Source organism: Babylonia areolata, chromosome 11 (assembly GCF_041734735.1).
Source record: "Babylonia areolata isolate BAREFJ2019XMU chromosome 11, ASM4173473v1, whole genome shotgun sequence".
Lineage (NCBI taxonomy): Eukaryota > Metazoa > Mollusca > Gastropoda > Neogastropoda > Buccinidae > Babylonia > Babylonia areolata.
The window spans coordinates 28435879-28447706 of record NC_134886.1 but is presented as its reverse complement, the minus strand read 5'-3'; the positions used below and the strand labels follow the sequence as shown (position 1 = coordinate 28447706).

At 44.8% G+C, this 11828-nt stretch overlaps 1 protein-coding gene across 2 annotated transcripts in view; it reads left to right on the top strand.

Moving 5' to 3' along the window:
- The first annotated feature begins 5355 nt into the window (after positions 1-5355).
- Positions 5356-11828, top strand: part of LOC143287353 (uncharacterized) — a 25096-nt gene continuing 18623 nt past the window's right edge. The window contains exons 1-4 of one of the 2 annotated variants that reach the window (XM_076595314.1): positions 5356-5461; positions 6634-6861; positions 9469-9791; positions 11699-11828. The exon at positions 11699-11828 is cut by the window's right edge and continues 3 nt beyond it. In XM_076595314.1, the coding sequence (XP_076451429.1) occupies positions 6646-6861; positions 9469-9791; positions 11699-11828 (669 nt within the window). In that variant the 5' untranslated portion in view covers positions 5356-5461; positions 6634-6645. Of the gene's footprint in view, positions 5555-6633; positions 6862-9468; positions 9792-11698 lie in introns of both variants that reach the window. The other variant, XM_076595313.1, reaches the window with a different exon arrangement.

Below are 11828 nucleotides of genomic sequence, written 5' to 3'. Positions count from 1 at the left end.
GTTTTTAAGGAACCGAAACATCTTTTGTCTTAAAGGTTTAACTGATATGGGAGCAGCTAACGTGTTTCATACTCTCCTATGCAGAAATCAAGTAAATCTTACAAGTTATTGTGAAGAAAGAGATTTTTTCGGTCGGAATGAAGGAACTGGGTCAAGCTGAACTGGTAGGTCAGGGGGCGGAGCTAAAGCAAACTTGACGACCTTGGACCGACAAACAAAGACACGTGTGAGTTTGACCCACTTTTACGGGAAAAACACCAGTTCTGTCACGTTTATTCTTCAGTTCACAAAATTCGGTTTGATTTATTAAAAGTAAACTGGAGAATAACAACTGCAGCATTTACAGAAGTATTATTCTCATAAAAGCGGGCTTCTTGAGTTCATGTTTCAAACAAACGTTTGTGTTGAGCAAAACAACGAAATGAATATCTAAAAATATGATAATTTTATATATATTTTTAAATTAAAGATTCGACGTTCAGGATATCACGCAGCCCTGTCACGAATCACCGACAAAAACAAGCGGTCGATGACCTCACCAACTCACATCCTTGAAGACCCGCTTTTTTTATTAGTTTTTTTTTTTAACGTCTCTCTCTCTCTCTCTCTCTCTCTCAACGACTGCTGCCTGCAAGTGCGTGAGCGGGCGCACGAGAGAGGAAGCTGCGTCGGTGGCGCCGCGCGCGCGCGAACAGTTAGTTTGCGGACGAATCGAAGTTTCGGCAACTGTCGTTCGTGGCTGTGCGGTACCTCTGAGCTATCGAGGATCCAACCTGGGGAATGACGCAAACGCTGCATAACTTTGCGTGTCTATTTTCGTCGCGTTGACGTTAGTCGAGAGGTTTTTTTTTTTTTTTTTTTTTTTTTTTTTTTTAAATAAAGGATTTTTATTGTTCGTTGTTATTACTGATTTTTTTCCCCTCCCTTCTTCCGCCCTCCATCCCCTCCCCAATCCCTCCACTCCCTCTCTTCCTTGCCTCCTCTCCATCCCAGGAGATGATCTGCTGTGAAAGTTTGCGAAAGTGGGGCGGAGACAGTGCGGAGCCTTTTCGTCGTGTTCCTGCTGTTTTAATGGGTGGGAATTTGTACTTCGTCTGTCTGACTTTGCTGTCAGTCTCTCTCTGTCTGTCTGTCTCTGTCTCTCTCTTTCTCATGCACACACAGACACAGACACACACACTCACGGACACACACACACACTCACGGATACACACACACACTCACGGACACACACACACACACACACACACACACACGAACCTTGTCACGGTTTTTAATTAAAGTGAAAGTGGACTTTGTCATGTTGGTACGTTATTTCCCTCTGTAATTGCTTCCATTCACTGTCTGAGTGACTGAGTTTAACGACCTACCGGCAACGAGCCCTTAAGGTCAGGTTGTTCGTTGCTGTGGTCTTTTCCATGAGGGGTGTGATGTGGTCGAGGGGTTGGTCCTGAATCTTCTCATTCATACATCGAGCTCAATTAATTTTAGCTCAGTGGTCTCATTCTTGTACTAAGTGAAGCAACTCTTCACATACTGAATCAAAAGTACTGATAGGCTTCCTTCCCTTGGAATTACATCGTACCCTCGGAGACACTAAACGCCCCTCTTCCAGTCTGTCTGTCTCTAAATGCCAGTCAGGGACGTCTTTAAGCCGTGACGTACGCTTCATTGAGCAGCAGAGTGGTGAAGGATATAAAATGCAGACAAATCTCTCTCTCTGTGTGTGACCTCTTTTAATCCGTGTGTGTGTGTGTGTGTGTGTGTGTGTGTGTGTGTGTGTGTGTGTGTGTGTGTGTGTGTGTGTGTCCACCCCCTCCCTCTCTCTCTCACTGTCTCTGTTTTTCTCCGTGTCTCTGTCTTTCATTCTTTGGTTTAAATAATCTTTAATTATTCAACAATACACATGATTACAATGCAATGAATGACAAAAGAGCATCAACAAGCTTAAAGCTTATATTGTGCTCACAACGTTGCACTTCAATTTTATCATGACGGCTGATGAACCATATTATGACTTGTATCAAATAACATTCATAAACAGTAAGTAATGAAATAATGAAATAAAACAAATAAGCAAACAGTACATAATATAGTGAAATAATGCTAATATCAATATTAACATGAGATTAAATTTATTATCACCAAAGTAATTGGCCTAATAGAAGAAAAACACGAAGAAGGAGAGAAGAAAATTTAGAAGACTGGAGGGTAAGGTGGTGGAGGAGGGGAAACAGAGGGGAGAGGAGAAATTCTAACAGATCATTGGCCAATCCATTCACTTTGAATATTTGGTCAGTCAAATAAATTCAACATATATTTTACGTATAGAATCATGTTGTACCCTTTCTTCAAAATACTTTCTAAGCTAAAATCTATTTAATTCTTTCTATGTCTCTGTCTCTGTACCACTCCAGTGTCTCTCAGTCTCTCTCTGTGTGCTGTTTGTCTGTCTCTCTCTCTGTCAGTAGTAAGGAAAGGTTAAAAGTGTGCTCTAGACCATACACATACAAGATATGTCCATTTAATGATCAGGTGAAAAAAGAAAGATTTCTGTATATGCTGATTTGCTGACACGATTCGTATAGATATTGTTGAACAGATTGAGGCGAAGGTTATTATTTATATATATATATTATTATTATTATTATTATTTCTGTAACAGTTATATATATATATATATTTTTTTTTTCTTCTTATATTCTTTTGCATTCTTCTCCTCCTCCATATCTCCCTTTGAAAAAAAGAAAAGGAAAAAAAAGTTCGTTTTGAATACTTTGATGTGGAGAAAAACGAATAAACGACAACAACAGTTCAGTTCAGTTACTCACAATCAGGAATGGCCCGGTAAAAATTAATATCAGTATCAGTATCAGTAACTCAAGGAGGCGTCGCTGCATTCGGACAAATCCTTAACATTTTGCGCTACACCACACCTGCTACAAGCAGATGCCTGGCAAGCAGCGTAACCCAACGCGTTTAGTCAGGCTTTGAGGAACAGAAAACAAACAAACAAACAACACCACAAAACATCAACACAACGACAACAACAAGAACCATATCAACACAAGATTTCTCAAGCGGGTCAAAAACATTATTTTCTTCTTTTTTTCCTTTTTCGAAAACACGGTCCTTTGTATCAACAGCAGGTTTTGTAGACCATAAATGGACCAGCCCACGCATTTTACCCCCCCCCCCCCTCCTCCCCTTGAAACCAACAGTAAGAGTGCAGACTTGTCTCAGGCAGAGCAATCGATGGGAAGTAACTCAGAAGAAAATAAGTCGGCTAAAACTCTGAGTTGCTTCCCATATTTAGAAAGTCGTTTGGCTATGAACTGACGTCCGTGGCTTTTATCTGTCTGTTTACTGATTACTAGTTAATAGGGAAGTGTTTTCTTGTGTGTGTGTGTTTTTTTTCGTACTAACTGGTGTATCCGTCAAAATAACAAACAAACAACAACAACAATAAATTTCTCTGCTGGTAAAATAAACACAAAAACAACACCAAAGAAAAAACACAAAAAGCCCCCTACTCCCCCCGCCACCCTCTCCCCCACCCCCTTAAAAAACAAACCAAACGAAATAGAACAAAAAGACAACAACAAAAAGCAATAAACAACAACAACAGACCGAGTATTTCGTAAAAAAAACACACACACACAAAAAAAACCCACAAAAAACTTACGGTAAACGGTTTACATATTTGCGTTTCAGTTCTACATAACTTTTTTTTTTCATAGGCGGTTATATGTTCCACAGGCGCATGCATTTTGTCCATATATCAGAAGCAGCGCTTGCGTTCCATAAATACGTTCTTCTTCTTCTTCTTCGTTTGTGGGCTGCAACTCCAACCTTCACTCGTGTGTACACGAGTCGGCTTTTACGTATATGACTCCGCCATATAGGCAGCCATACTCCGTTTTCGGGAGTGTGCATGCTGGGTACGTGCTTGTTTCCATAACCCACGGAACGCTGACATGGCTTGCAGGATCTTTAACGTACATATTTGATTTTTTGTTTTTGTTTTTTGCTTGCGTATACAAACGAAGGGGGTTCAGGCACAAGCAGGTCTGCACATAATGTTGACCTGGGAGATGGCAAAAAATCTCCACCCTTTACCCACCGGGCGCCATTACCGATAACTCTATAAATACATGATTTCATTGGCAGCACATGAATGGTGGTAGCACTCCTAAGAGCAGAATGGTAACCGTTCCGTTTGTCACTGCACAGCTCGCCTCATTCTGCTGACTTCCCTGCTGATGTGATCTTCGCTTGACTGATTTCAGGTTTCAGTAAATGATAATTATGAGTACTTATACTGCACCTGTCCTCGGTCGGAGGCCAAGCTCTAAGCGCTTTACAAGCATGGAGTCATTTGCACAACAGGCTGCCTGCCGGGGAAAAGCCAGTTGACAGCTGCCGTTTGGGCGCTTGTTTGTTTCCTGTGTCATTCAATAAGGTCTCAGTCACACACACACACACACACACACACACACACACACACACAGAGCGTATGCGTGGTGGCAGCGCTCCTAAGAGCAGGAGGGTAACCGTTCCTTTTGTCATAGTGCAGCTCGCGTGCGTCACTTTGCTGACTTCCAATCTGATGTGATCCTCGATTGGCTGATTTCAGGTTTCAATCAGCCCCAAAATAAGACACCTACGTCAGCTCTAGTTGCCGGACAATAGCCGACTTGAACTCATGCCAAGTCGCGGCAGAGAGCGGATCAGTTATTAATTTAAGCACGCTTAGCCTAGCCCTGTTTAAAGCCTGAACCGGACTATAAATGGCGGGCGATTTGAATCAAGCCAGTTTCTCACCAGAGTCTGACACTGTGACGTCGGTGAAGGTTTATTCAAAATAAAAGCCTAATAAAGCTACGGTTTGGCTTCATTTATGGCAGAGAGCGAGATTTGCCTAGCAGCTTCCAATCTAGACCTGAATTGACTTTGGAAAGTACAAAATGTGTCAGCTACACGTAATACAAAATTTGAATGCAGAGAAAAGGGGCGGAGCTAGAGCCGTTTGTGTTTGCGCTAGACGTGTCTGTCAGATAAAAATAGCACCAGCACGTGGTACTGTCTGGTGAGAATTGGAAAGCATGCAGACAGCCCCTCGACGTTGGCAACCGTAAACGACCACATTGTGTGGCAGGAGTACACGGATATCTTTCTCCGCTAACAGTGAGTCGGTCTTTGTTTTGCTTTCACCTCCCACATGTTTACATTTCTACCGGACACGTGCTCGCGCTTTTTATAGATAAACTCCGCCCCTTTCCCTTTTATGGATAGGCTCTAGTGCGCATGCGCAACCGAAACCTTGCTCTCGGGAGTTGAGACTTTAAGCGTTGCGTATCGTCCTGTACTTTCAGATCCGCTTTATGTCTCCGCCACTTCCTAGAACTGATTAAGTTCTTCTTGGAACGGATGGGTTTTTGTTGAGCACAGAGACTTAAAGGTGTGGTGTAATTAAGTCAGTGGTGGTAAATCTGTGACTCGTATGACTCTGCGGAGTGGCTTACATGTGTCTGGAACATTGTCGTGATTATTGGTAAGTCATTTTGTTGTTGTTGTCTCGTTCGTCATTTATCAGATGGATTCCCCCGTCTCCTCGACGAAGGCGGCAGTACGTCGCAGGTCCTCCAGTCCTCCGTAGAGCTTCCGGGCCGCTGGGATTGGGTCGGGCCAGGTTTTCTCTCAGAGCGCTAAAACAGCGATAATCGATGGAAAATTGTTGTTTTAATCGGTCAAACAAAACTTTGTTTCATACTTCCGGAATCAGTGAACGGTTCAGTTTAGAATGCGAACTGTACCAAGCAAGAATGAATGAAATTAGAATAGTGTGTTGGTAGGAGAATACTCGTACCAGGTCCACTGAGGAAGTAATCATTGTACGAGTTATCTGGTACATGGAGTGGAGTGAGTTTTAAAAACAAACAAACCTTTTTTCCTTTAATTACCGCTAACTGCATGCTGTGTTGTTTGCTTGAGTACGATAATATCACTCACACGCAAACACGCGCGCGCGCGCGCGCACACACACACACACACACACACTCCCCCCCTCTCTCTCTCCCTCTCTCACGCAAACACAAACACACTCTCTCTGTGTCTCTTTCCTACACACTTGCTCTCTGCCTCTGTTTCTCACGCGGAGGGGGTCTTAAAACAAAGAACAACTACAAATGTTTTTATTTTGTTGCAGTTTATTGCGTGATGTGTTTTGTATGCTTGAATTGGATATCAGACGGCACACACACACACACACACACACACACACACACACACACACACACACACACAACACACACACACATTAAACATACATTCGCTAACACATAGACTAACACACTGACGCAAGTCACTGATACAAACATTGTCTCAAACACACAGAGTAACACAATCATTTACACAAACTCACAGATGCAAGTACACACCGAACACACACACACACACACACGCACGCACGCACACACACACACATATGGACACACATACACACACACACACACACGCACGCACGCACTCTCTATTTCTATGTCTCTCTCCGCTTCAACAACAACAACAACAACACCAACGAAAAACAAAAACAAAACAAAACAAACTAACAAAAAAACCTTACCCCAACAGAACACACCAACAATGAGGACGCCAACACCAACACCACCACCCTCTACCTCATCCGCGGAGGAAGCCTTGCAAGGTGAAGTGCTTCGCGCCTTGCTGGACCACTCAAAGGGCAACGACTCCAAGAGGCGGGTGGTGGATGTTTTTGACGACCTGCCAGCCGACCGACGCCGGGACTGGCAGGTCTCTGACGTGGAGGACCTGGAAAAGAGCCTCAGAGACTGTCCTCAGGTGGGAGGTTGGGGGTGGGGAGGGGGAGGGGAACAGGGGGGTGGGTGGGGGGGGGGGAGGGTTACGTATCTCGCATCTTCTTCTTCTTCGTTCGTGGGCTGCAACTTCCATGTTCACTCGTATGTACACGAGTGGACTTTAATTAACGTGTATGACCGTTTTTACCCCGCCATGTAGGCAGCCATACTTCGTTTTCGGGGGTGTGGGGTGTGTGTGTGTGTGTGTTTGGGTGGGTGGGTGGGTGAAGGGGTGCATTCTGGGTATGTTCTCACTTGTTTCCATGACCCACCGAACGCTGACATGGATTACAGGATCTTTAACGTGCGTATTTGATCTTCTGCGTGCGTATGTATACACACGAAGGGGGTTCAGGCACAAGCAGGTCTGCCCATGATTATGTTGACCTGGGAGATGGGGGAAGAAAATCTCCACCCTTTACCCACTAGGCCCCGTTACCGAGATTCTAACCCAGGACCCTCAGATTGAAAGTCCAACGCTTTAACCATCGGCTATTGCGCACGTCTTACGGCCCAACAGTCGGCTTATATCACATTGACATAAGTTTGCAGTTTACATTTGGGCCAACAACAAAGTGAGAGCTGTACTATCAATGGTTTCTCCAGTCAATGGGAAATCATTTACAGCTCAGTCTTTTGTGAAGGACTATGACTCTCAAACTAGGAGGCAAAATTGCACTGGCTCTTAGTGCTGCAGCCTTGTGGGCTGGTTGGCCTTTGAGAACCATCCAAACGCCGACTGTCCTAAAACCCTCTTGGCCGAGAGAGTGGGGATGTAACTTGGGCAAGATACTCTCCACTATAATCAAATTCTAGCCCAAATAGTCGGAACAGCAGTTGCCTCCGCTGCTGTTCTGATGGTCATAGTTGGACACGACTATCACACACACAGACACACACACACACACACACACACACACACACACACACACATATATATATATATATATATATATATATATATATATATATATATATATGTATGTATGTATGTATGTATTGCGCACGTCGTATCACACATCGAGACAGAAGGAAAAACGGAAGGCGTATGGAGTGTGCTGGTTTCAGTCAGACCAGGAAGTAGATGGTCAGGAAAAAAAAAACCGCACACAACAAAACAGCTGGCAGATCGAGGTTGAGTGTGTGTGTATGTGTGTGTGTGTGTGTGTGTGTGTGTGTGTGTGTGTGTGTGTGTGCAGGGGGAGGGGAGTAAGAGAGAGAGAGAGAGAGTAGTGGTAGTAGTAGTAGTGTGTGTGTGTGTGCAGGGGGAAGGGGGTAAGAGAGAGAGAGAGAGTAGTGGTAGTAGTAGTAGTAGTAGTAGTGTGTGTGTGTGTAAGTGTGTGTGTGTGTGTGTGTGTGTGTGTGTGTGTGTGTGTGTGTGTGTAGGGGCAAAGGGGTGTAGGAGAGAGAGAGTAGTAGTAGTAGAAGTAGTAGTAGTGTGTGTGTGTAGAGGCAGGGGAGGAGAGAGAGAGAGTAGTAGTAGTAGTAGTAGTAGTGTGTGTGTGTGTGTGTGTGTGTGTGTGTGTGTGTGAGAGAGAGAGAGAGAGAGAGAGAGAGAGATGACCGAAAATGAAGTGAAAAACTTTCAAATAACTAAAAAAAGAAGAAAAAAAATCCTCTGTGCCCTCAGGACAAGCGATGATTCTTGACCCAAATCCAAATTTGGAATTTTTCTGAATCGTATGTCATCTCCATATCGCTTTATGAATAGTTTTTGTTTATGTGTTTTGCTCCATGTATACCTACTTATCTGTGAGTACTCTCTCTCTCTCTCTTTCTCTCTCACTCTGTGTGTGTGTGTGTGTGTGTGTGTGTGTGTGTGTGTGTGTGTGTGTGAAACAAAGAATGCTGGCGTAGCAGTTCTGTAGATCTCTCTTTCATTCTGTCATTTTCTTTCCTTCTTTCCTTCTTTCTATGGTAACTACAGATTAAAAAAAAAAGTTCGATTGAGTGATGGGTGATGGTTGTCGATAGTTCTGTTTTCTCTCCCTCTTTAGTTAACCCTTTCACCGCCAGTCAATTTGAAGTTCAAAATTCCCTTGTGGTATAAACACAGAAAAGACAGTGGCTAAGAACAGCTGGGGATTCCCCCTACGATATATAGAAAGTACGGCCTATCCTACCACCGAACATAAAGAGCAGTAAGTTCATGGATAACAGACCAATGGATGGTCACCTTTTAGTGACATGGGTCCTCTACCACGCCTGTGCATAAATGAGAGCTTGAAAATGAAAGAAGAAAGAAGAAGAAGAAATGAGAGCTTGGCGGTGTAAGGGTTAACATTAAGGTTCATGTTTACGTTGAAAGTGATGTATAGGTATGCACATCCACAACCCTTTCAAATGAAGTTTGATAAGCGTTCTCTGTATCTGTCTCTTTCTGTCTCTCTGTCTCTGTCTGTTTCTCTGTCTGTCTGTCTGTCTCTATCGCTCTCCCTGCCGCCTCACCCCCTTCCCTCTCTTTTTTCTCTCTATATATTTCTTACTTTCTTTCTCACTCCCTTTTAAAAAACAATTTTTTATTTTATTTTATTTAAAAGTCTAAACCCCTTTTTGTTTTGCTCATGTGTGTGTGTTCGCCGGACAACAGCTCTTCGAGCTCAGCACCAATGACGTCACCGGTCTCTCGTCCGTGACCCTGACAACGACCTTGACCTTGTGCAGCAAGCACAGCGCCTGCGCCGGATCTTGCCTGGACAACGCATGCGCAGACTTGCACTTTTGCCGGTTCTTCCTGCTGTCGGGTCGGTGCCCGTTCGACGATGACTGCCATTTTGGGCACGAGCTGGCAACAGATCACAACGAGCGGCTGCTGAGAGCTCACCTGCTGAGTGCTCTGAACGTCGAGGATCTACGGGCCCTGTTGTGTCTGAAGAGGGTGCGGAAGGGCATCACTTGCCCGCGAACCTGTCGGTGAGTGCCCCCCCCCCCCCCCCCCCGCCCCCGACAAGGCCGGGGATTCAATCAACTGTCTTGTGCACGCACGCATTCACACACAGCACGTACATACTCTCACACTGCACGCACTGTACGCACGTCAGCCGCATGTTCGCAGATGCGCTAATTAACATGGGTGTGCTCTCACTGACGCGCATGGCACGCACACTGATGCACACACACAGAGACATTGACACACACACACACACACACACACACACACACACACACACACACAGACGCGCGCGCGTGCAGACAGACACACACACACACATATGCACACAGACACGCGCGCGTGCAGACACACACACACACACACACACACTGCTCACAGACGCACGCGCGCGCGGACCACACACACACACACACACACACACACACACATACATGCACTGAGAAAAAAACAGCAACAACAACAACAACAACAACAACAAAGAAACAAACATGTCCACCCCCACCCCGTTTGTTTTCGTCTCCAGAAGCACGTGAGTTGTTTTCTTCACAGTTTTTATTGAATAAACAAAAACAACCCCAAAAACAGAAGACAGAAAGTCAACTGTCCGTTGCCCGGAATGCATTTTATTCGAGAAGAAGGATATAACTACTCAAATTTTTGTGTACAGTATGCACATTGCTCACGGAAAGTAATGCGCCAAAATAAACTAGATTGAAGGAAGAGGAGGCGGAAGAGGAGGAAGAGAAAAAGAAGAAGAGGAAGAAGAAGGAATATATTTTTCTTTCGAAAAGAAACGCCTTGAAAAAAGAAGAGGAAGGTGGAGGAGAAGGAGGAGCAGGAGGAGGAGGAGGAAGAAAAAGAAGACGACGAAGACAAAAAAGGAGAAGAAGAAAACGAAGATGAAGGAGAAGAAGGAGGAGGAGGAGAAGAAGAAGAAGAAGAAGAAGAAGAACGAGGAGAAGGAGGAGGAACTCCCGCACCCCTCAACCCCATTCCCATCCCCTCCCCTCCTCCTCCCCCCCAAAAAAAAACCTGAAAAATGTCTTCGCTATGTAGTTTGCTCGTGAACAGCATTGTACCATGTTAAACCAAAGTACAAGGAGGAGGATGGGGAGGAGGAGGAGGAGGAGGAGGAGGAGAAAAGTAATTTTTTTGTGTAAGGAAAATAAATAAAGAACGGTACGATGCGATACGATACGATACGATTCGACAGGGTGCGACACGAAACGAAATGGGATGACAACGACATGACATGACGCAAGATATGACACGATACAATACGACAAAACACGGCATGACACGAGATACGTATTGAAACGATACCACTCCCTTGACACGATGGAACACGGCACGACACGACAAGCGTTACAGAACTGTACGACACGACAGGACATGACACACGTTACGAAACTGCACGAAACGACACGACATGACACGACACACGTTACGAAATTGTACGACACGACACGACACGACATACGATACGATACGATACGATACGATACGATACAACGCGACACATTGTGATACTGAAAGGTACGACGGGACACGACATACGATAGGACAGGGTGCGAAAAATGACATCACACGATGCGACGTGCAATACGATGCGATACAACTCGATCTAATAAGACTCGATAAGGCACGACACGACACTACACGACACGCACGTACGACACGGTACAACACGGCATGATATCAATACCACTGGGCCCGAGGTACGATACGATACGATCTAGTACGACACGGCCCGAGATACGATACGATACGATACGATAAGTTACGATACAAGATGCGATACGATACGATGCGACTCGATAAGACACGACACGATACGATACGTCACGACACGACACGATACGATAAGATACGATACAATCTATTCTTCTTCTTGTGTCTCTCCCCCACTCCCCCCCCCCACCCCCAGATACTACAACAGAATGGAAGATTGTGACAAGGGAGTAGAGTGCCATTATCTACACCTGTGTGAGTTCTACATCAAAGGGCAGTGCAAATTTCAATCGGGTTGCAAGCGGAACCATGATATCCACCATCCC